We start from the raw sequence: 25,950 nt of genomic DNA, 5'->3' as shown, positions 1-25,950 counted from the left end.
ACAGAGTCTTGCTCTGTCGCCCAGGCTGGAGTGCAGTGGCGCGATCTCCGCTCACTGCAAGCTCCGCCTCCCGGGTTCAGGCCATTCTCCTGCCTCAGCCTCCCAAGTAGCTGGGACTACAGGCGCCTGCCACCACGCCCAGCTAAATTTTTTTTGTATTTTTTAGTAGAGACGGGGTTTCACCGTGTTAGCCAGGATGGTCTCGATCTCCTGACCTTATGATCCACCTGCCTCGGCCTCCCAAAGTGCTGGGATTACAGGTGTGAGCCACCGTACCCGGCTGGTGACCCTTTTTGTTCTTTCACCTTCCACCCTCAACTAAGCCTCTGTTCCCCTCTTTGTGTCCAGGTGTTCTTATTATTTAGCTCTTATACATGAGAAAATATATTTGGTTTTCTGTTTTGCATTAGTTTTCTATGGCTAATGGTCTCCAGCTCTATCCATGTTGCTGCAAAGGACATGCTCTTGTTCTTTTTTATGGCCACATGGTATTCCATGATGTTTATGTATCATATTTTGTTTGTATTAAATATTTTGTTTTATTTTATTTTTATTATAATTACTTTTGGAGACAGGGTCTCACCTTGTCGCACAGGCTGAAGTGCAGTGGTGTGATCTTGGCTCATTGCAGCCTCAACCTCCCTGGCTCAAGCAGTCCTACTAAGCCCTCCAAGTAGCTGGAACTACAGATGTGTACCATTATGCCCGGCTAATTTTTCTGTTTGTATTTTTTTGTAAAGACGTGGTTCTTCCACATTGCTCAGTCTGGTTTTGAACTTTTGAGTTCCGCAAATCTGCCTGCCTCAGCTTACGGAAGTGCTGTGGTTACAGGTGTGAGCCACCGTGCCCTACCATACCATATTTTCTTTATCCAGTCTACCATCGATAGGTATTTGGTATCTTTGCTATGTGAATAGTGCTGCATTGAACATGCATGTGCATGTGTCTCTATGATAGAATAATTTATATTTCTTTGAGTATAAACCCAGTTATGAGGTGTCAGGGTCAAATGGTAATTCTGTTTCTAGTTCTGTGAGGAATCACCACACTGCTTTTCACAATGGTTGAACTAATTTACACTCCCACAGGCAGTGTATAAGCATTCCCTTTTCTCTTCAACCTTGCCAGCATCTGTTATTAACAACAGCCATTCTGACTGGTATGAGATGGTATCTCATTGTAGTTTTTCTCTGCATTTCTCTAATGATTAGTGATGAGCATTTGTTTATTTATTTATTTGAGATGGAGTCACACTCTGTCGCCCAGGCTGGAGTGCAGTGGCACGATCTCGGCTCACTGCAACCTCCCCCGCCTGAGTTCAAGTGATTCTTCTGCCTCAGCCTCCTGAGTAGCTGGGATTACAGGTGCCTACCACTGTGCCTGGCTAATTTTTGTATTTTTAGTAGAGACAGGGTTTCACCATCTTGGTCAGTCTGGTCTCGAACTCCTGACCTCGTGATCCACCCGCCTTGGCCTCCCAAAGTGCTGGGATTATAGGCATGAGCCACCGCGCCTGACAGAGCATTTTTAAAATTTACTTTTTAGCCACATGTATGTCTTCTTTTGAAAAGCATCTGTTCATGTTTTTTGCCTACTTTTTAATAAGGTTGTTTGCGTTTTTCTTATAAATTTGTTTGAGTTTCTTATGGATGCTGGATATTAGACCTTTGTCAGAAGCAAAGTTTGCAAATATTTTATTCTGTAGTTTGTCTGTTGATAGTTTCCATTGCTGTGAAATAGCTAGTTTAATTACATCCTATTTGTCAGTTTTAGCTTTTGTTGCAATTGCTTTTGGCATCTTCATCGTGAAATCTCTGTCAGTTTCTATGTTAGAATGGTATTTCCTAGGTTAGTCTTCCAGGGTATTTTATAATTTTAAGTTTTACATTTAAATCTGTAACTCATCTTGAGTGATTTTTATATATGGTGTAGGAAAGGTATCCACTTTCAATGTTCTACATAGTGTTAGCTAGTTATTCTAGCATCGTTTATTAAATTTGGACTTCTTCCTGCATTGCTCTTGTCAGCTTTGTCGGAAGACCAAATGGCTGTAGGTGTGTGGCATTATTTCTGGGCTCTATTGTGTTGCACTGGTCTATTGGTCTGTTTTTTGTTGTTGTTTTTTGTTTGTTTGTTTTTTACCACTACCATGCTTCTTTGGTTACTGTAGCCCTGAAATATAGTTTGAATTCAGGTAATGCGATGCCTCCAGCTTTGTTTGTTCTTTTTGCTTGGAATTGCCTTGGCTATTTGAGCTCTTTGTTGTTCCATGTGAATTTTAAAATAGGTGTTTTTTTTTTTTAAGTTCTGCTAAGAATGTTTTTGGTAGTTTGATGGGAATAATAGATCTGTACATTTCTTTGGGCAATATGGCCATTTTAATAATTTTGATCTTTTCTATCCATGAGCATAAAATGATTTTCCATTTATTTGTGACATATCTAACTTCTTTAAGCAGTGTTTTGTAATTGTTGTTGTAGAGATCTTTCACCTTCCTGATTAGCTGTATTCCTAAATATTCTTTTTGTAGCAATTGTGAATGAGATTGTGTTTTTGATTTGGTTTTCGTCTTGGATGTTGTTGATGTAGAGGGATGCTACTGATTTTTGTACATTTATTTTGTATTCTGAAATTTTGCTTCAGTTATTTTTCAGTTTAAAGAGCTTTTCTGTGGGGACTATAGGCTTTTCTAGATATGTTGTCTGCAAACAGGATAGTTTGACTTGTTTGCTTACTATTTGGATGCCTTTTATTTTTGTCTCTTGCCGGATTGCTCTAGTGAGGACTACCAATTCTATGTTGAATAGGAGTGGTGGGAGAAAGCATCCTTGTCTTGTGCCGGTTTTCATGGAGAAATGCTTCTAGTTTTGTCCATTCCATATGTTGGTTGTGGGTTCCTCATAGATAACTCATTATTTTGAAGTATGTACCTTCAGTGCCTACTTTGTTGAGGGCCTTTAATTATTTTAATGCAAAGGATGTTAAATTTTATTGAAAGCTTCTTCTGCATCTATTGAGATAATCTTGTGGTTTTTGTCTGTATTTCTGTTTATGTGATGAATCACATTTATTGATTTGTGTATGTTGAACCAACCTTATATGCCAGGGATAAAGTCTACTTGATCATAGTGGATTAGCTTTTATGATGTGCTGCTGGATTCAGTTTGCCGGTATTTTGCTGATGATTTTTGCATAAATGGTCATCAAGGATATTGACCTGAAGTTTTCTTTTTTTGTTATATCTCTGTCAGGTTTTTGGTATCATATGATACTGTTCTTATGTAATGAGTTGGGAAGAGTGCCTTCTCAATTTTTTGAAATAGTTTTAGAAGAAATGGTACCAGCTCTTCTTTGTACATCTGGCAAAATTCAGCTGTAAATCTCTCTGGTCCTGGGCTTTTTTTGGTTGCTTGTCTATTTATTAGTAATTCAGTTTTGGAGCTTGTTATTGGTCTATTCAGGGATTCAATTTCTTTTTTTGCTCAGTCTTGGGAGGATGTATTTGTTCAGGAATTTATCCATTTCTTTTAGATTTTCTAGTTTGTGTGCATAGAGGTGTTCATAGCAGACTTCAACAGTTATTTGTATTTTTGTGGGGTCAGTGGTAATGCTTCTTTTGTCATTTCTAATTGTGTTTATTTGGATCTTGTCTTCGTCATGAATCTAACTAGTGGTTTATTTAACTTATTAATTTTTTTAAAAGATTTAACTCCTAGGTTTCTTGATCTTTTGTATGGTTTTTCATGTCTAAATTTCCTTTGGTACAGATGTGATTTTGGTTATTTCTTGCCTTCTGCTAGTTTAGAAGTTGGTTTCCTCTTGCTGCTCTCATTCTTTTATTTATAATGTTAGTTTGTTAAATTGAGATCTTTTTAACTTTTTAACGTGAACATTTGGTGCTATAAATTTCCTTCTTAACACTGTGTCAGCTGTGTTGCAGTACTTTGTTCTCATTTGTTCCAAAGAATTTCTTTTTCTCCCTTAATTTTATTATTTACCAAAAAGTCATTCAGGTGCAGGTGTTTGTTTGTTTTGTGAGACAGAGTCTCACTCTGTCACCCAGGCTGGAGTGCAGTGGCACGATCTCGGCTCACTGCAACCTCTGCCTCCCGGGCTCAAGTGATTCTGTGCCTCAACCTCCCGAGTAGCTGGGATTACAGGCATGCACCACCACGTCCGGCTAATTTTTGTATATTTAATAGAGGCAGGGTTTCACCATGTTGGTCAGGCTGGTCTCAAACTCCTGACCTCAAGTGATCTGCCTGCCTCTGCCTCCCAAAGTGCTGGGATTACAGGCGTGAGCCACCATGCCCAGCCCAGGTTTTTTAATTTGTATGTAATTGTATGGTTTCAAGTGGTTTTCTTTGTATTCAATTATATTTTTATCAGGCTGTGATCTGAGTGTGTGGTTGGTATAATTTTGGGATGTTTGAATTTACTGAGAATTGTTTTATTTCTGATTGTGGTCAGTTTTAGAGTATGTGCCATATGGTGATGAGAAAAATGTACATTATGTAGTTTGTAGATGAAGAGTTCTGTAGATGTCTGTTAGGACTATTTGGTCAAGTGTTACATTTAGGTCCTGCTATCTTTGTTAATTTTTTGCCTCAGTGATTTATTAGTGTCTGTGGGGTGTTGTAGTCTCCCACCATTATTGTGTCAGAATCTAAGTCTCTTTATAAATCTCTAAGAAATTGCTTTATTCATGTGCACCTGTGAAAGCAAATTAAATCTTGGGACTCCAAACTCATTAAGCCAAAGAGAAAAGTTAATCTGAGAACTGGGTCATACAAACCTGCCTTTCCCTTTTGGTTCCTAAATAAGATGGTTACAAGATGAAAAGCTGCGTACCTCCCCCCATGTGTCCACAATAAAATTCCTAGTGAGCTGCAGATCTTTACCCCAAGGTGATTCTGTTAACATTTTATCATAGAAATGTAAATTGATAGTTTATGGGTTCAGTCACTCCCCTTTCCATCAGACACAGATGCCTATCTGTTCCTCTGCCCCATTTTGTCTATGTTATCTTATGTAAAAATTCAGGTTCCCTGCATTTTTCTTCTGCCCTATTTGTCTGTGTCATCTTATGTTAAAAAAAAATGCAGATTCACTGAGTCAGACAAAGGCATGAATGACTGTATTTTTCTATCCTCTTCTTACATGAAAATTGTATATTTACCAATATCCCACCCTTTTCCCTTTAAATTTGAAGTCCTCAAAATCATCTTGGAAGAAAGACACAGATTTGTCTCCAGGGCACACATCCTTAACTTTGGCAAAAAACCTCCTATAATGATTGAGATTTGTCTTGTCATTCTTCTTGATTAACATACCCATGGATTTTTTTTTTTTTTTTTTTTTTTTTTTTTTTTTTTTTTTTTGAGATGGAGTTTCACTCTTGTTGCCCAGGCTGGAGTGCAGTGGCATGATTTTGGCTCACTGCAACCTCTGTCTCCCAGGTTCAAGCCATTCACTTGCCTCAGCTTCCCAAGTAGCTGGGATTACAGGCATGCATCACCATGCCTGGCAAATTTTTGTATTTTTAGTAGAGACGGGGTTTTGCCATGTTGGTCAGGCTGGTCTCGAACTTGTGACCTTAGGTGATCCATCTGCCTTGGCCTCTGAAAGTGCTGGGATTACAGGCATGAGCCACCGCACCTTGCTGGATTTTTTTTTTTTTTTTTTTAATAACACCTTTCTCTCTTCTGTTTTTTTTTCTGATAACATTCTTTAAGTTGCATACAGTGTGCAACATTACGATGTCCAAGAGTTCGGCTGGGCGTGGTGGCTCACGCCTGTAATCCCAGCACTTTGGGAGGCTGAGGTGGGCGGATCACAAGGTCAGGAGATCCAGACCATCCTGGCTAACACGGTGAAACCCCGTCTCTACTAAAAATACAAAAAATTAGCCAGGCGTGGTGGTGGGTGCCTGTAGACCCAGCTACTTGGGAGGCTGAGGCAGGAGAATGGCGTGAACCCGCGAGGTGGAGCTTGCAGTGAGCCAAGATCACGCCACTGCACTCCAGCCTAGGCGACAGAGCGAGACTCTGTCTCAAAAAAAAAAAAAGACGTCCAAGAGTTCAAAAACATGTCCAGAGACCTGTCTGTTGTAGGAGAAAATAAAAATTAGAAATAAGAGGCTTTATTCTCCTATGTGAAAATAAGGGAGTCTATTTTGCTAATCTCTTCTTAAAGGATTTAAATTATATGTAGATTTTTGTCTTTGTTTTGAAAGATACACAAATTGTATTAATAGCTAAATAAATTTTTGGTCATTGTTCTTGATTTGGGATTGTCTTTATCTAAGACCTCAGATTTATTGCTTTGTTTTTGCTTTAGCAAAATTTTTAAAATTTTTTAATCTTTTAAAGCAGACACAGTTTTGTTTAAATCAAAGCTCATTTTAAGAGCACACAGAAGTTGAGCACAAAGATAGTATTAAATTTAGCAGTACAGAATAATGAAGACTAAAAAATGCTGAGTAAATTCCTTTGACAGAAAACGGATTATCCAACGTAATTATCTAATATTTGCATGCTAAAATACTTCCATTGCAAAAGCGAGGTTCAGTGTATGAACTGAACAGTGGAGTATGTAGTTGTTCTTTGGTTTCTATTTATTACTTCAGAACAATTAGCATAGTTAGGTGTAGCATTTGTAGACAAACTGCATTCATATCAATTAAACAGTATTTTCTACACTAGTATAAATATAAGGCCACAATATTTACTTTGACTGAATCCCTTAGTCATTTTAATTTTGTTATTCATACTTTCGAAACATAAAGTGTTTGCATTGAATTATGGTTACAGACAATATTTTAAAATCCTATGTACATTATGACTAGTACACTAAAATTATTATTATTTATTATTTTTTTTTTTGAAACGGAGTCTCGCTCTGTCGCCCAGGCTGGAGTGCAGTGGCGCAATCTCGGCTCACTGTAAGCTCCACCTCCTGGGTTCACGCCATTCTCCTGCCTCAGCCTCTCCAAGTAGCTGGGACTACAGGCGCCTGCCACCACGCCCGGCTAATTTTTTTTTGTATTTTTTAGTAGAGGCAGAGTTTCACCGTGGTCTCGATCTCCTGACCTCGTGATCCGCCTGCCTCGGCCTCCCAAAGTGCTGGGATTACAAGCGTGAGCCACCGCGCCCGGCCAAATTATTTATACTTATATATTTTATCCAATGTAAAATAAAATTTACTACCAAATTATTACAGTAGATATTAGTATGATATGCTTACTAGTTTATTCAATAGACATTAGGGAAGCATGATTTTAGTGTCTTTTATTTCACTAAATTGGAATGCTGCTATTACAAGACAAATAAACAAGGGTAATGTGGCCACTCAAAAACCATAATAGCTCTTCAGTTAGCCATGATGCAAGCTCAAATATATTCCACTATATTAACAAAGTCATATTCCAATTGCTCATCATAATGTTTTGGTGGAAATTGTCAGGCATATTCCAGTATAGATCTCCCATTCAATGGCTAGAAGATAAGAGAGCAGCAGAGATGAAAGAGGAACCTTACTTTGTGTTAAGGTGTAGTCTGGATTGAAGAGACGACCCAAGCAGGCTTTGTGTGAGCAGTGAGGCTGTTTATTCACTTAGGTGCGAGCTCACACAAAGCCTGCTTGGGTTGTCTCTTCAATCTAGACCACACCATAGCACACATTTGATGCTGAAATCCGGGATAGGGGAACTCCTTTGGGAGTCGTGTCCCCTAGCCCCTTCCCCCGACTTCTTGAAGAGACCCACCCGTGACCGCGGTACCTCCGACCAGCTCTGTAAAAGCCCCGCCTCTGCCTTCGGATAGGTAAGAGACCTCCATCCTTTCTCAAACTTTCCTTTTCTTAGAGAGCAGAGGACACTCACTGTCCGTGCTTCCTAAATCTAACTTTGGTCATGGATTATCTCTGGGAAGACAGACTTCCCTAGGTGACTGGTCAACCACAGGGGCATGTGCCTTGGCCACTCATCCACTGCACAACCCAGCTGGGGACACCCGCTGAAGGTCCTTGTGGTTGCTCTCCTCCTCGTTTCTCTCTCTCTGTTTCTCTGTTTCTTCAGTCCTCCACTGTTCATTATGGGCACCCTTCCGCCCTCCATTCCTCCTTCTTCTCCCTTAGCCTGTGTTCTAAAGAATCTAAAACCCCTCCGTCTTTCACCTGATCTGGAACCTAAACATCTCATTTTCTTCTGTAATGTGGCCTGGCCCCAATATAAATTAGACAGTGGCTCTCAGTGGCCAGAAAACAGCACTTTCAATTTCTCTATTTTGTGGGACTTAGACAACTTTTGTCACAAAATGGGCAAATGATTTGAAGTTCCATACATCCAGGCATGTTTTACACTTTGGTCCCTCCCCAGCCCTTGTTCCCAATGCGATTTGTCTCAAATTCTCCTTCTGTCCCTCCCGTCTGCTCCCCTATCACCCTCTGGCGACAGCGAGCCTCCCTGTCCACAGACCCTTCTGATATCTCTCCTCCCTGCCTGTCCGACTCCGGTCCCAACCCTTCTCCAGACCCCAGTCCCCCTTCTACCCATACCGTGCCTTCCTATATCCCTTCTGTCCCTACTGTGCCCCATACCCGATCTGGCTTACAATTTGGTCCCACTTCTAATCTCCCTCCTCCCACCCCTCTATTTCCCCTTTGAGAGGTGGCTGGAGCTGAAGGGATAGTCCAAGTTCATGTTTCTTTCTCCCTGTCTGACCTGTCTCAGGTCAGCCAGCATTTAGGTTCTTTTCCGTCAGACTCCACTAAATATATCCAGGAATGTCGATACTTAACTCAGTCTTTTAACCTCACCTGGAGTGACTTAAATGTCATCCTCACTTCTACACTCACTCCTGAAGAATGGAAGGGTGTTTGGGCCCTAGCTCAGTCCTATGCATATGACCACCGGCGCCTTGAGCCAGGTCTCCAGGAAGGTGCCAGGGAGGTCCCCTGTGAGGACCCCCAGTGGAACTATCAAACAGGATCTCCTGGTATGGCCGGGCGAGATTATATGATCACTTGCTTAGTAGAGGGCCTCCAAAAAGCTGCATATAAGGCTGTCAATTATGATAAGTTAAAAGAAATCACTCAGGGCAAGGACAAAAATCCAGCCCAGTTTATGGCCCGTCTGGCCGCCACCCTCGGACGGTATACAGCTTTAGACCCTGAAGGGCCAGGGGCCAGAATGCCAACTCATGCATTTTATTACCCAGTCAGCTCCTGACGTTAGAAAAAAACTTCAAAAATTAGAGTCTGGCCCTCACATCCCACAACAGGATTTAATTAACCTTGCCTTTAAGGTGTTCAGTAACAGGGAAGAGGTAGCTACCTGGTGGCAGCGTGTTTCTGAATTACAGATGCTTGCCTCCGCCATAAGACGAACCCCAGCCACACCAATGGCCTGTAGGGATTTCAAGGTGTCCTGACCGCAGCGCCCAGCAGCCCCTCCAGGGCCATGCTTCAAGTGCCATAAAAATAGTCACTGGGCCAAGGAATGCCTGCAGCCTGGGGTTCCTCCTAAGCCATGCCCTGTTTGTGCTGGCCCTCACTGGAAGTCAGACTGTCCAACTCAAGCTGCTATCCCTAGAGCTCCTGGAGCTCAACCCCACAGCCCCCTGGCTGACTCCTTCCCTGATCTCCTCGGCTTGGCGGCTTAGGAATGACACTGCCCGAACACCTCAGAAGCCCCATGGACCATCATGGACCTTGGGTAACTCTTAAGGTGGAGGGTAAGTCCATCCCCTTTTTGATTGATATGGGGGCCACCCACTCCACCCTGCCCTCCTTTCAGGGACCTGTCTCCCTAGCCTCCATGACTGTTGTGAGAATTGATGGCAAAGCCTCCAGACCTCTCCAGACTCCACTGGTGTGGTGTCAACTAGGTCAGCACTCCTTTTCGCACTCCTTTTAGTCATCCCCACTTGTCCAGTCCCTTTCCTTGGCCGAGGCATCCTAACAAAACTGTCTGCCTCCCTCACTATTCCTAGGCTACATCCACACCTCCTTGCCACCCTTCACCCCAACCCCTCGCCATCCCCACAAGCTCCTCTAGCATCTCCCTTCTTCAACCCCAGGGTCTGGGATATCATCTCTCCCTCCCTCACTACAGATCACTCCCCCACTGATCATCCCTTTAAGGCCAAACCATCCTTACCCTGCCCAATGCCAGTACTCTATCCCTATGCCACCCCTAAAAGGCCTAAAGCCTTTTTACCCGCCTTTTACAACATGGCCTCTTAGTACCCATTAACCCTCCCATCCTTCCCTTTCAAAAAACCAGACAAGTCCTACAGATTAGTTCAAGACCTTCATCTCATCAATCAGATTATACTTTTCATCCATCCTATAGTGCCAAACCCATACACTGTCTTGTCCACCACTACCTATTATTCCATTCTCAACCTAAAAGATGCCTTCTACACCATTCCCCTGCACCCCTCCTCTCAACCTCTTTTTGCCTTCACCTGGACTGACGCTGACACCCATCAATCCCAACAACTAACCTGGACCATTCTTCCTAGGGCTTCCGGGATAGCCCTCATTATTTTTAGCCAAGCCCTTGCCTGCGACTTACTTTCTTTTCAGCCTGCGTTTTCCTACCTCATCCAGTATGTCGATGATCTTCTCTGCAGTCCCTCCTAGGAATTCTCCCAACAGAATATCCTCCTACTCCTTCAGCATTTAGACTCTAAAGGGTACCGAATGTCCCCTTCTAAAGCTCAGATTTCTTCCCCTTCTGTTATTTATCTCAGCATAATTCTCCATCAGCACACCTGCAGTCTTACCGCTGACCGTATTCACCTAATCTCCTGGACCCCAGTCCCTTCAAAAACAGCAGCTTCTCTCCTTCCTAGGCATCATTGGGTACTTCCACCTCTAGGTACCTGCTTTTGCCCTCTTAACAAAACCCCTTTATAAGCTTACAAAAGGCAACCTAGCTGACCCCATAGACCCCAAAACCTTCCCTCATTCATCCTTTCACTCCCTGAAAAAAGCTCTTGAGACAGCCTCCTCACTAGCGCTCCGTGACTCCACCCAGCCCTTCTCTCTCTACATGGCAGAGGTAAAGGGATGTGCAGTTGGGGTCCTAACACATGGGCCAGGCCCACAACCGGTGGCCTACTTATCTAAACAACTTGACCTCACAGTCCTAGGCTGGCTGCCCTGTTTACGAGCTGCAGTGGCCACTGCCCTAATACTCCTAGAATCCCTCAAAATCACTGGTTACACCTTAGTTACCCTCTATAGTGCTCACAACCTCTGGAGTCTCATTTCTTCCTCTCACCTCACACACCTACTCTCCTCCTCCCATCTCCTTCAGCTTTATTCGCTCTTTATTTTAAACCCCATGCTAACCATTACTCTTGGACCCAATTTTAACCCAGCCTTTCACTTAGCACCCAACACATGTCCTGAGCCACATGACTGCATCTCCTTAATACACATGGCATCCTCCCCCTTTCCTCACATTTCTGTTTTTCCAGTCCCAAACCCAGACCACACTTGGTTTATCGATGGTAGTTCTTCAAGGCCCAACCAATTTTCACCAGCCAAGGCAGGTTATGCTGTTTGTTGTGTCCCACACATCTGTTATCGAGGCTGCTGCACTTCCACCCTCCACCACCTCTCAGCAAGCTGAACTAATTGCTTTAACTCACGCTGTCTCTCTCTAAGGGAATGGACGTCAATATTTATACTGATTCCAAGTATGCTTTCTACATCCTTCATCACAGTGCTGCCATCTGGGTGGAAAGAGGTTTTCTAACCACACAAGGGTCTTCCATTATCATTGCCTTTCTCATAAAGGCCCTCCTTAAGGCTGCTCTCCTGCCAGCCAAGGCTGGAGTTATCCACTGCAGAGGACGCCAAAAACCAACAGACCCTATCACTAAAGGAAATGCCCATGCCAATAAAATAGCAAAAGAGGTGGCAAATGCCTCAGTGTCTGCAGACGTTCCAGTCTCTGCTCCAAAAGACCAGTATGTTTCTTTCTCATCTATCATCCCTACCTACTGCTCTTCTTCTGAAAACCTGCTCTACTAGTCCTTTCCAACTCACAAGGCAAATGGTTCTTAGATCATAGAAAGTTCCTTCTTCCTGCCTCACAAGCACAATCTATTCTCTCATCCCTCCATGACTGCTTCCATGTAGGATATAAGCCTTTGGCTCGCCTCCTAGAGCCCCTTATTTCTTTCTCATCGTGGAAGTCCATCCTTTTTTTTTTTGAGGCGGAGTCTCGCTCCAGCCCAGGCTGGAGTGCAGTGGCGCAATCTCGGCTCACTGCAAGCTCTGCCTCCTGGGTTCATGCCATTCTCCTGCCTTAGCCTCTCCAAGTAGCTGGGACTACAGGCGCCCGCCACCACGCCCGGCTAATTTTTTTGTATTTTTAGTAGAGACGGGGTTTCACCGTGGTCTTGATCCCTGACCTCGTGATCCGCCCGCCTCGGCCTCCCAAAGTGCTGGGATTACAAGCGTGAGCCACTGCGCCCTGCTAGGAAGTCCATCCTTAAAGCAATCACCTCTCAATGTTCTGTCTGCCACTCCACCAACCCCCAAAGTTTTCTTAGGCCCCCTCCTTTCCCAACACATCAGGCCCGAGGGTTTACTACTACACAAGATTGGCAAATTGACTTCACTCATATGCCTCGTGTCAAAAAATATAAGTACCTCCTAGTTTGGGTTGATACCTTCATCAGATGGGTTGAGGCCTTCCCTACTGGATCTGAAAAGGCCGCAGCAGTTATTACCTCTCTTCTAACAGATATTATTACCTGTTTCAGCCTCCCTACTTCCATCCAATCTGACAATGGTCCAGACTTCATTAGCCAAATTACCCAGGCAGTTTCCCAGGCCCTTGGCATCCAGTGGAATCTCCACACCCCATACCATCCTCATTCCTCAGGAAAGGTTGAAAGAGCCAACGGCCTCTTAAAAACTCACCCTCCAACTCCGAAGGACTGGACTGTTCTCCTACCACTTGTGCTTCTCCGGATCTGAGCCACCACCCATGAACCTACCAGGTATAGCCCATTCGAACTCTTAACATGGTAGTACTTTTCTACTCGGGCCCAATCTCATCCCAGACACCAGTCTTCTTGGGGACTATTTACCAGTCCTCCAACAGGCTAGGAATGAAATCTGTCAGGCTGCCAACCTTCTTTGACCCACCCCAGATACCCAGCCATATGAGGACACTCTGGCCGGACAGCCTGTCCTGATAAAGAGCTTAACCCCCTGATCTCTACAACTTTGGTGGACAGGACCCTTCCTGGTCATTTATGGTACCCCAACAGCTGTCCGCTTACAAGATCCTCCTCAGTGAATTCACCCTTCCAGAGTAAAGCTGTGTCCATCTGACACTCAGCCTGACCCTTCTTCCTCCTCTTGGAAGTCGGAAGTACTCTCCCCGACCTCGTTAAAACTTACCCAAATCCCTGAAGAAACTTAAATGTCCTGCTCCTGTCCGCCCTGCTGCTTCACCCTCTTCCTCCACTGTATCTGCCAAGACATCTGGTTTCATCCCCAAACTCCCACCTTAGATTCTCTCTTAAACTGGATAGATGATCTCATCTTTTAGGGCGCTCTGTATAACTTCTCCCCAGATGAGACGCCTCTATTTACCTTCCTACTCACTCTTTATCTATCCCTCCTGCTCCTTTGGCTACCTGGCATGGCTGCACTCCCACTTCCAGTAATGCCTAATTACCTCTACAAAACTCTCAACCCACTTTCTGTTAAACCAGTCCAACCCTTCTTTGGCAAAGGACTGCTGGCTTTGCATTTCTCTATCAGCTACCACTTACGTTGCCACTCTCATTCCCGCAAAAAACTGGGTAGTTACTAGCTTAACCTACCACCCTCGTAATGAAGGAAAAAGCCCCTTCCAACTCCCACATACGCAGTCATTGGCTGACTTCTCCATCAATGAAATGACTGAAAATACCCTGACAGGACGTGCAGTTCAACTTTTACGCTCCTACATGTCCAGCCTCACCCATTAAACAAGTAATGAAAAGCCCATACACGGCCCTGTGACTACAAACACTATCTTAACTTTCCAAGCCCTTTTATGCATCCAACACAACCTGTCATCAGGCCTACCTCTAGGTCACCTACTGTTCCGTCAGTGCAACTACGCCTTGTAGCTTCAAGCCCCAACTGACTATATTAACTTCCAGGTCTCCCAAATGGCTACACTCAAACAGCCTGTCCGCTTCTTAAAGCCCCCAGAAGTCATCAGCACCTCTCTGCTTAACAAACAATCTAGGTTTTGTAATGGCAGGCATACGCACTGCATGACCATTCACGCCTGGACCTCCTGCAGCAGTACTCCCACCACGGATGAATGCCTCCTTATCCCCTCTTTTGATTACCCTTCTGAGTGGCTCCTAGTAGATACAAAATGATTTTTCCTCCAGTGGGAAAATAAAACACAAGGAGCCACTCAGCTTATCCCAAACATCCCTTTTCAGCCGCTTACCGGGGCCGCCTTGGCAAGTACCCTAGGGGTGTGGGAAAATGAAAACAAATTCACACACCTTTTTAACATACACAGCCAGTTCTGCCTACCCAGCCAAGGCATATTCTTCTTGTGTGGAACTTCAACCTATGTCTGCCTCCCCACTAACTGGACAGGCACCTGTACCCTAATCTTCCTAAGCCCCAAAACTGACATTGCCCCTGGAAACCAAACCTTACCAGTCCCTGTCAGAGCCCAAGTCCATCAGCATAGGGCCGTGCAGATAATACCCTTGCTTATAGGACTAGGAATTAACAATGCCACAGGAACCAGAATAGCAGGTTTGTCCCCTTCCCTGTCCTACTATCATACATTCTCAAAGGATCCCTCAGACAGCCTACAAGACATAGCAAAATCCACCCTTACTCTCCAATCCCAAATAGACTCCTTAGCAGCAGTAACTCTCCAGAACCACCGTGGCTTAGACCTCCTAACCGCCGAAAAAGGTGGGCTATGCACCTTTTTAGGGGAAGATTGTTGTTTTTCCACCAACCAGTCTGGACTAGTACGAGATGCTGCCTGGCAGTTAAATGAAAAGGCTTCTAAAATCAGGCAACGTCTTTCAGACTCTTCACACCAATCTTTGGAGCTGGGCGTTGTGGCTTCTCCCTATAGCTGGGCCCCTCATTTCCATCATTCTCCTTCTCCTATTTGGACCCTGCCTCTTCCGTCTAGCCTCTCAGTTCCTACAAAATCTCATTCAAGCTACTACCAGTCAATCTATGCGACAAATGCTACTCCTAACTGCCCCTCAATGTCACCCCCACCCCAAGATCTCTCTCCCAGTTAGGAGTCCGTGCCACCCCAAGTCCCGCTCAAAGAATCCCTGAGAAACATCGCCCCATCCACTTCTTTTCTTATTAAAACAAAAAGACAGGAATGTCATATCCCACAAATATGGCTGCATTATTGCCAGCAGGCCGTTATTGATGGTCGGCCATTAAGAACTCTGTGGCCGGCACATACGCCTCCAGATTTCCTGGAACCAGAAAACCTGCAACAACCAAAAACCACAAAAGAAGAATAATGGGTTTCTGTTCCAACTGGTCGATCAACTTCTTGAGTCAACAAGTCCCAAAACCATGTTGTAATTTTCCACCCGCCACTTTGCCCTATAAAGACTGCTTTCCCTCACACCTCCGGGCTGACTCCCTTTTCCGATTCAGCCCACTAGCACCCAAGTGAATAAATGGCCTCGTTGCTCACACAAAGCCCACTTGGGTCTTCAATCCAGACCACGCTGTAATACACACTTACACAATTCTGCTGAGAATATGCCCCCCATTATTCATAATGCTCATGTTTTTCATACTGAGGGTAGCTGTGCACTTTGGGTTTTTACAGAGAAATGTGTTTTAGGGGAATATTTTCTGGCTGACTTGTTCAATCGTATCTAATCTGAGATTTTTTCTTAAGATGCTTTTATCTTCTTTTTTTTTTCTCTCAATATAATCATTTTCAGAGTGAGCTGTTTTTCTCTTGAATGCATTGGGTGTCTGTTTTGGAAGCCCTATTACTATCCCATGGTGTCTGTGAATGAGGTGGGCTGTCACAGTGAGAACTCTTGGAGCTATCTCTATATGGACTCATGCTGGAAATCCAGCAGAGTGATTTCCATGTCACCATTATAAATAAAAAACTGAGGCTTAAACACCACACCCATTCCCATTATTGTAAAGGTGCAATTCTACCCAGGAGGCCTGCAGCTCAGGCTTCATTCTCTGATGTGGCATTGAAGTGCTGCTGTGGCAATTGGGGTTATATATAGGGTGCCAGGTGTGAGCTGTGTGCTGGGGGCTCTGCCTCAGTGGCAGATGGTAGGAGTCAAGAGGACACAAGCCACCAAGAGACGGCAAGCAGGAGGCACCTGGCTTTAAGTTGCAGAATTACCTTTTGTCATGAAGATGTGAAAAGTTTATTTTGTCATTGATTATAACCAATTAGCATATATGGATGACCTCCCCAATTACCAGGTGAATTTATGATGAACTATGTATGACATGTGCTGTAAATTTTTCTACTTGTGGACTAATTATTGTGACTGTCTTTCTGTCTTTGCAGTCTCTTAAGCAGATTGTGATGCATGTCACATTCTGGTTGAATTGTGTAATAAAACGGTTTTCTTTCTGTTCTATCATTGTGGAGTTACTCTGGAGCTGGAGAAATTTTTTCTTTTAGTTATGTTTTCCAAACACTGTCTAGAATTACTACACACGATATAAACATATATGGTGCCAACCAAGCTTTAATCCAGAGGAGGCTTTTCCTTTCAGGCTTCCAGTCAACTCATGATTGTGCTGCAAAATGCATGCTGTCCCCTAAATATGCAGGCAGAATTGTGTCTCTGTCTATTTGGTGTTATAGTCCTCAACAGTCACCTCTAGAGAGCTAGGCCAGATTTCTGCATACTTCACAGGGCAGCAATTAACCATTTTACCTCTTTCAGTGACTCTTGTATCTTTAGACCAGAAACTGCTTCAGAGATCATGGGACCCAGAAACCCAGAGTAACATGTGTGCATTAAGTAGAGAATCTCCATTTTTTTTCCCTTCCTCTTCTTTTTTTTTTTTTTTTTTTTTTTTTGAGATGGAGTCTCACTCTGTCGCCCAGGCTGGAGTGCAGTGGCATGATCTTGGCTCACTGCAACCTCCACCTTCTGGGTTCAAATGATTCTCCTGCCTCAGCCTCCTGAGTAGCTGGGATTACAAGCGCGCACCAAGACGTACAGCTAATTTTTGTATGTTTAGTGGAAGGCGGGGTTTCACCGTGTTGGCCAGGCTGGTCTCAAACTCGTGATCTCAGGTGATCTGCCTGCCTCGGCCTCCCAAAGTGCTGGGGTTACAGGTATGAGCCACCACACCCAACCCCTTCCTCTTCTTAAAATACCCACAAATGTGCAGATGACACCTACTGCTACTGCACCCATCCAGGAACTAAATTTGCAGCTCCAAATTCTGAATCAGGGTCTTAAGATTTGAGAAAAAATAAAACCTTTTATCTGAGAAATGCAAATTCTTTTAGTTGTAAGGTTCAGAGACATTAAAATAATACCACAATTATGTATTTCTCTGTTCTTTGAGCTATGAATTTATCTCTTGAAACTGCTTGCTATTGCCACAAGTAGCTATAAATTAATAATGACACACTGGATCCTGTAACCCACACCCTATAGCTTAACAATGTTTATCCAATCAATAGTCAATGTTTTTTTTTGGAAACAAATGAGAGTTTCTGACAAACAACTTTGTATCAGCCCATCCTCTTTCCTTCTCTTTTTGCCTTTACAAATCCACTTGTAGCTGTGCTAATCAAAGTGTAGATTCCTGGCAATGTGAATCTTTGATCCCAGGTTTTACAATTCCCAATCTTGGCTCAAAATAAACTCTCTACTTACATTCCTGTAGCTTCAGCTTTTTCCTTTCAAGTAGACATATTTAGAATGTGCTAGAGCAGCCACTATGAGGCAATCTGTCCTTTGGTTGTACTCCACTTGCTGTAATACCCAAGAATGCAGAGGCAGGCTGCTCCCACCTAGAATCTGTACATGAGATCTGGCCTCTCCCTGGTATTTACAAGACAGGGCCAGACTCTGGATTGAGAATGTACAGAAAACCAACAGGAGGCATTTTCTGCATTGTGAGATGTCAACATAGACATCTTAAAGCTTCCCTTTGAGAGTGTTGCTCTTAGAACTTTTCAGATCTTATTCAGTGACCTGCTACAGTTATGTGAGAGGATCCAGGTGTAAACAGAATCTGTTGACAGATTCTGTAAGCATAAGCAAGCATCTTAGGGGTGAGAGATGAAGGCCACAAAGTATCGAGAGTCATGATCACAATTATACTTAACTGTAAAATGTAATACTGGACTAGAGTATTTTTGTCTTTCCTTTTGCCCAAGAGCTAGCTAATCAGGACCCGTAATCTGGACCTCCACTGTGGCAGTTCCACTTTCTATTTAGAATCAGCCCGAGTCTCTCCTGCCTGCCTTATCCTTGGGCCATCAGCCCAGGGTCACTGGGAACTCTCTCACAATCACCTAGGCATCTTTGAGATATTTGAGGATGTCCAGAGCAGAACTGTGTCAGGTTGAGAAGAGAGGTTAATTCTGCCTCTGTCTCAGTGTAAGAGAAATGAGTCATCCTGTGTTTGCTCCTCCCCTCATACAAGAGATGTCTTTGGTTGGTATCCAGTTGAGAGTTTCCCAGTTTCCTGGTAGTTGGGTGAAAAACAAGGAGGAGGTCTGGAGACTCAAGCAGATAAACTAATTGCTACCATTTCATATGGCCATTAGAAAAATAGATAAAGCAGTCATGGTCCCTACCATCTAGGAACTGTTAGTCTAGACTAGCAACTGAATACATGGTTGAATTAAGCATCATATGGTTGGCAAAGTGAATATATGTGTGGGAAAACGTGTGGGCTTTATTTGGCCACTTTCTTTATATTGTTGTGACTTCTGAGGTCATTTGAATTAATGTTTATGGACACAAGAGTTTTAAATATTTTTATTTCTTTTACTTTGCTAAGAATACATATTTATCTTATAGTAAAGTTACCCTAGAAAACCCCAGGAGATTTGCTTAAGTGGCTAATTAGTATATTTATACAGTTGATGGGTTGAGCAGAGTAATATATAGGGTTTACTCCCAGCTGCAGTTCTGTTCAGATTCACCCTTTTTGGAGGCTTTATTTAGGTCTGGCCCCACCCTGGAGTCTTGCCTCACAGAACTGATTAGAAGAGATCAGTTTTGGCTGGTGCCTTTCTGGAGTGGGTGCTAACAATTTCCGAATTCCACAAGGAGATAAATGGGAAAAAAAAGTATGCATTTTAGGGTCCTAATTTTAAAAATTTTTTATTAAAACCAGTACTTGCAGAGACATTCCATTTAGCAACGTGTTTTCTATTCCTGCAGATCCAGTAGTTTCCCACAAGTCACAAAAAAGTAAATATAAACACAGTGAAAATTTCTCTAAACCACATTAAACTGTTCTTTTCTGTATCCCTCTCATCTGTCTATATTTAGCTTTTATCCTATACTTTTTTTATTCTTTTTTTTTTTTTGAGACGGAGTCTCTGTTGTCAGGCTGGAGTGCAGTGGAGCAATCTCAGCTCACTGCAACTTCTGCTTCCTGGGTTCCAGCAATTCTCCTGCCTTAGCCTCCTGAGTAGCTGGGATTACAGACATGTGCCACTGCACCCTGCTAATTTTGTATTTTTAGTAGAGATGGGGTTTCACCATGTTGGTCAGGCTGGTCTCAAACTCTCAACCTCAGGTGATCTGCCTCTGCCTCCTAAAGTGCTGGGATTACAGGTGTGAGCCACCATGCTTGGCCTAATTTTTGTATTTTTAGTAGAGATGGAGTTTCACCATGTTGGCCAGGATGGTCTCAATCTCCTGACCTCATGATTGCCCGCCTTGGCCTCCCAAGTGCTGGGATTACAGGCATGAATGACCGTACCCGACTATCCTATGCATTTTAAAAAAAATTCAGTGACAGCTCATGGCCACTTGGTAAATGTGTGTGTGTTTGTGTTTTTCAGGAACCATTGACATTTAAAGATGTGGCCATAGAATTCTCTCTGGAGGAGTGGCAATGCCTGGATACGGCACAGCGGGATTTATATAGGAATGTGTTGTTAGAGAACTACAGAAACCTGGTCTTTTTGGGTGAGGATAACTTCAATACACAATTCCTAAAATACCCTTAAAGTTTTATTTCTCTATTTTTGTAGACTGTTTTCTGGTAATTTATGCTTTGCATAAATGAGTTTCAGATCTCTGTTTTCAAGAAAATTTTTGAGATTTCTTTGTGTAGAAAATAATTCCTTCAAGATGTTTCATCTTGACCTGAACTTTTCACATTAGTGAGCTAATCTGTATTTTTCACTCTAGATTAGTGATAATTCCAGAAATTTAGTGGCATGAAATATTGTTACTCATGCCTTAAAATCTAATTTCCAACACCAATTTTTGATTCAATAGTACCAGATAGTAAAATTTAAAACCTACGAATTTAAAATATTTTCTAAATATTTAGAAATATATGTTATAAATTAGTATTTATTCTATTACATCCTCTTTACTGAGCACCTTCCTGCATTGGTAATTGGAGAATATGATTAAGATTCATGTTATTTATTTTCAATAAAACAGGTATTGCTGTCTCTAAGCCATATCTGATCACCTGTCTGGAGCAAAAAAAAGAGCCCTGGAATATAAAAAGACATGAGATGGTAGCCAAACCCCCAGGTAAGTGAGAGTGAAAGTGAATACAACGGATGACAAAGGTCAAAGGTCAAAGAAAAAGCCAGTCCTTAAAATACGATTTGGGAAGCTGTGTTCCAAAGGAAATAGTTTCTGGAAAGCCTGAGTTTTTTTTTTCTTTTGCTGTCACATAGGAGCATCTTCTGTCTTATGCTTTTAAATTCTCTAAGGATTCTACTTTCCCTTCAGTGATCTTCCTTCAAGTTCACAGTGAGAGCCAAAGTTCTTTTCATGGCATATACGAGACTGCACAATCTGACTCTTTTTTATTGTTTTGGGGGACACACATGTATCTGCATAGTTTTGAAAACCTCTATGTTAAACTGTTTTTTAAGTTATTTTTTGCATCATATCTGAAATATATGAGTAGTGGTTTCTGTTCCATTGGGTTTTCTTTTTTATTTGTTCATTTTTCTGCACATTCCATTCTGTTTTTATTACTACAGTCTTGAAATATAGTTTGAAATTATAAACTATGATGTTCTTCTGCTTTGTTCTTTTTTCACAAAATTGCTTTGGCTCTTCAAAGTTTATTGTAGTTTCATGTAAATTTTAGAATTGTATTTTTCATTACTGTGAAAATAATGCCACTGGAATTTCAATAGGGAGTTTATTGAATCTATAGATCACTTTGGAAAACATGGCGCTTTATCAATATTTATTATTTCAATCTATATTCATAAAATATTTTAAAATTTATTTGTGTCTTCTCTAATTGCTTTCATTGTAAATTTTTTTTACCTCCTTGGTTTAATTTGTTCTCAAGAATATATTATCTTAATGCTATTATAAATAGGATTGTTTTCTTCCTGTTTTATCATATTGTTTTGAGTGGATGGAACCATAATTTATACTTGTATGTTAATTTTATATTTTGGTAATTTACTAAGTATATTTATCAGTTTTGATGGGTTTTAATGTACTATTTATGGTTTTGTATATATAAGAGTATATGATCTGCAACCAGCAACTTTTTACTTGTCTTCAATTTCAGTGTTGTTTTATTTTATTTTATTTTTATTTATTTATTTATTTGTGAGACAAAGTCTCGCTCTGTCACCCAGGCTGGAGTGCAGTGGCGTGATCTCGGCTCACTGCAAACTCCGCCTCCTGGGTTCACGCCATTCTCCTGCCTCAGCCTCCTGAGTAGCTGGGACTACAGGCGCCCCCTACCACACTCAGCTAATTTTTTTTTTTTTTGTATTTTTAGTAGAGATGGGGTTTCACCATGTTAGCCAGGATGGTCTCGATCTCCTGACCTCATGATCTGCCCATCTCGGCCTCCCAAAGTGCTGGGATTACAGGCGTTAGCCACCCCGCCCGGCCGGTTTTTTTTTTTTTTTGACTAATTCTTTTGCCACATACTTTCAGTGCTATGATAAAAGCATTGACAATGGGCACAATATAGTTTTGCACTGGTGTCTGTGAATTTGAAAGAGCAAAAACCTCTTTAAGTTTTTATAAACTAATTTTAGGAAGTGAAGATCTTCTTTTGTTGAGCCCCCCAGGTGATGGGATGCCCTCTGGGTTTGTAGTGGAGAGGGGTTGTAGCTTAGTCACAAGGATGCTGGGTCTGCACTGGGGTCCACCTTTATTGGCTTGTTACTAGAAGCTTGGGTAGTTTTAATTCCCATTTTAGTTTTGGATAGACTGAATGTCCTTCAGGACGTTGCTCTGTAGGGCAGATATTAGGGCATGTTTTTGCAGTCGGGTCTGCATATGGTAGGCCTTATATCAGGATGTAGATGAGTATGGCTTTCACTGAATACTAGAGAGGATTTTTCCAGGTCACTGTGTGGGTTTTTTGTTTGTTTTTTTGAGATGGAGTTTCGCTCTTTTTGCCCAGGCTGGAGTGCAGTGGCGTGATGTCGGCTCACTGCAACCTCCGCCTCCCGGGTTCAAGCGATTCTTGTGCTTCAGTCTCCCAAGTAGCTGGGATTACAGGTGTGTGCCACCACGCCTGGCTAATTTTGTATTTTTAGTAGAGACGGAGTTTCACCATGTTGGTCTGGCTGGTCTCAACTCCTGACCTTAGGTGATCCACCCGTCTCTGCCTCCCAAAGTGCTGGGATTACAGGCGTGAGCCACCATGCCCATCCACTGTGTGGGTTTCTATGTAGGCGGAACTGAACATGAACTGTGGATCAGGGAGCTGGAACTGAGTCATTGAACTGTTTCAGGGACCACAGTAAAGACCAAGGTCTGCAGGCCTTCCTGCATGGCTCCTCCAGGCCTCTGGAAAGACAGGACCTCTCACAGACTGTGGCTGGGAGAAGCTTGAGGTGATGACAGAGTAAGTTCAGAATTAGTGGGACCAAGTTGGGAGGGCCATTTCCTGGTCTGTAGCCAAGTACAGGGGTCTTGTAGTTTGCCTCCTGAATAAGGGTCCGCCCTCTGAAAAGGAACACTTCTCAATCTTTGGCTCTAGCAGAGTTTCACAACTCCCTCCCTGGATCTCGGAGCTCTCTTAAAGACACTTATATTTATTTCTTTTTTTTCTTTTTTTTTTGTTTTTTTGTTTTTTGTTTTTGAAGGCACTTGTTTTTTAGATGGGTTCTTGCTTTATAACTGAGGCTGGTCTTTAAATCCTGGTCTGAAGGAATTCTTCAACCTGAATATACCATGTAGCTGTCATTGCAGGTGTGATACATGATGCCTGGCTCTCTTATAAACACATTTTTTTTTTTGTCAGGGATGGCTGATAAATGTTTTTGCTGTTGGGATATAAGAAAATAGGGCACCTTTTATTTTTCCATCTTACTGATGTCACTCTGTGTACATTTTTGTTTTTTATTTTCTACTTCAAATTTGTCTATAACTTTAGATTCAGACATTTAGGGCAATGTACTAGAATTTACAAGTTATGCCTCAAATAAATTAGATAATTAGTAGGCATTCCATATTTACTAAAATAGTTACTTACAAATTTGAGCTAGCTGTCAGCATAAACAAATTATAGGATTTTCACCCACTTTCTCCAGCCTATATCTAAATAATAATATAATTTATTCTCAAATACTTCTTGTATATATTAGAGACTCTAACCATATTCTGTGCACACACACACACATACTTACACATATAAATATATATTACATACACAAATAAATGTATATATACATGCACATATATTTTCTCTTTAGCAATGTAAGGGTATTCTTTGCTTCTAAAGTCAGGTTACAGAAGTTTTATTTTGTGTAAGAATAGCATATATTTTAAATATCAGAATTATCTCTACTTCCTTTTAAATGCTCATTTATTAAAATTTTCTCATTAGCATCTTCTATTTATGATTATACTGCATGTTCTCTGAACTTTACTGCCACACAACACATGCCCATGATTCAAAATACCTGTCTCCCGTGAGTACACAGTTAAATATTGCAGTTATCTAGACAAATTCTTTCTTAATGGTACATCAATATTGCAAAAAAGATTTCATGAATAAACATTTTTCTTACTGTTTTGTAGTTCCATATTAGTGTGGTTTTTCAGTGTAGGTTTCTTAACATCAGATTATTGTGTTTTGTTTTATTTATGTAATTTTAGATAATTTGCAATTCTGTTTGTACACTTTTAAGTCAATGTGGGGTTTAAAAAATAAATTAGCCATATGTCTATTACAATCAGATTATATATGTGCGTGTTTTATGTATAAATATGACCCAAATTTTGGTTATGGCTTATCTTGTTTATATGCTTTCTTAGCTGATTTCATATGGTTGTTTTAGCTTGTCTAAGTGGTCATGGAAATCATCTTTTCACTGTGTGTTTAACGATGAATTTATATTTCCTTTGTGTGAGAGAAACACTTTTGTGATTTGAGGCAATTTTTGGAAAGATTTATAATTCTGTATTTTTTTCAGTTTTTCTTTAAAATATTAATTGTTGTAAAAACTCATTACATAAAATATACAGTCTTAAATCTATTGAAGTGTACATTTCAAGGCCAGGCATGGTGGTGGCTCACATCTGTAATCCCAGGATTTTGGAAAGCCAAGACAAAAGGATCGCTTGAGCGCAAAAGTTTGAGACCAGCTTGGAAAACATATGGAAATTCCCTCTCTACAATTTTTTTTTTTTACATGGAGTCTCGCCCTGTTGCCCAGCTAAACATGATCTTGGCTCACTGCAACCTCCGCCTCCCAGGTTCAAGTGATTCTCCTGCCTCAGCCTCCCAAGCAGCTGGGATTACAGGTGCGCACCACCATGCCTGGCTAATTTTTGTATTTTTAGTAGAGACGGGGTTTCACCAGGCTGGCCAGGCTAGTCTTGAACTCCTGACCTGATCCACCTGCCTTGGCCTTTCAAAGTGCTGGGATTACAGGCATGAGCCACCGCATCCAGCCTACAGTTTTTTTAAAAAAAATAGCCAGGCATGGTAGTGTGCACTTGTTTTCCCAGCTCTTTGGGAGATTGAGAGAGGAGGATTACTTGAGCCTGGGAGTTAGTGACTACAGTGAGTGATAATTGTGCCACTGCACTCCAGCTTGGGTGACAGAGTGAGACCCGGTGTCAAAAAAATATGCTGTTCATTTCAGGCATGTTAAGTATATTCACATTGTTATTTAACAGACTTCTAGAAATTTTACATATTGTGAAACTAAAATTCAATACCCATTAAATAACAACTGCCCATTTTACCCCTTTTCCAGCCCTTGACAAACACCCCTCCACTTTTGGTTTTTATGAGTGTGACTACTTAAGTTATCTCATATAAGTGGAATCATGTAGTATCCATCAGTTTTTTACTGGCTTATTTTAGTGACATAATATACATAATATTTTCAAAGTTTATCTTAAAATGTGACAAGATTTATTTATTTACTTATTTTTTATTTTTTATTATACTTTAAGTTTTAGGGTACATATGCACAACATGCAGGTTTGTTACATATGTGTACATGTGCCATGTTGGTGTGCGGCACCCATTAAGTCGTCATTTACATTAGGTATATCTCCTAATGCTATCCCTCCCCCCGCCCCCACCCCACAACAGGCCCCAGTGTATGATGTTCCCCGTCCTGTGTCCCAGTGTTCTCATTGTTCAGTTCCCACCTATGAGTGAGAACATGCGGTGTTTGGTTTTTTGTCCTTGCGATAGTTTGCTGAGAATGATGGTTTCCAGCTTCATCCATGTCCCTACAAAGGACATGAA

At 41.9% G+C, this 25,950-nt stretch overlaps 1 protein-coding gene across 4 annotated transcripts in view; it reads left to right on the top strand.

Moving 5' to 3' along the window:
* The window catches only part of ZNF107 (zinc finger protein 107), a 55,519-nt gene that overhangs the window by 5,715 nt on the left and 23,854 nt on the right, over positions 1-25,950 (top strand). Inside the window, exons 1-4 of one of the 4 annotated variants that reach the window (XM_063608891.1) lie at positions 7,669-7,823; positions 12,908-13,025; positions 20,069-20,195; positions 20,682-20,777. In XM_063608891.1, the coding sequence (XP_063464961.1) occupies positions 20,759-20,777 (19 nt within the window). In that variant the 5' untranslated portion in view covers positions 7,669-7,823; positions 12,908-13,025; positions 20,069-20,195; positions 20,682-20,758. Of the gene's footprint in view, positions 1-7,668; positions 7,824-12,785; positions 13,026-20,068; positions 20,196-20,681; positions 20,778-25,950 lie in introns of those variants that run through there. The other 3 variants (XM_063608890.1, XM_063608892.1, XM_055293023.2) reach the window with 3 other exon arrangements.

This window comes from Symphalangus syndactylus, chromosome 9 (genome assembly GCF_028878055.3).
Source record: "Symphalangus syndactylus isolate Jambi chromosome 9, NHGRI_mSymSyn1-v2.1_pri, whole genome shotgun sequence".
Classification (NCBI taxonomy): Eukaryota; Metazoa; Chordata; class Mammalia; order Primates; family Hylobatidae; genus Symphalangus; species Symphalangus syndactylus.
Note: the sequence above shows the minus strand (reverse complement) of the source record. Positions and strands in the feature narration are given on the sequence as shown.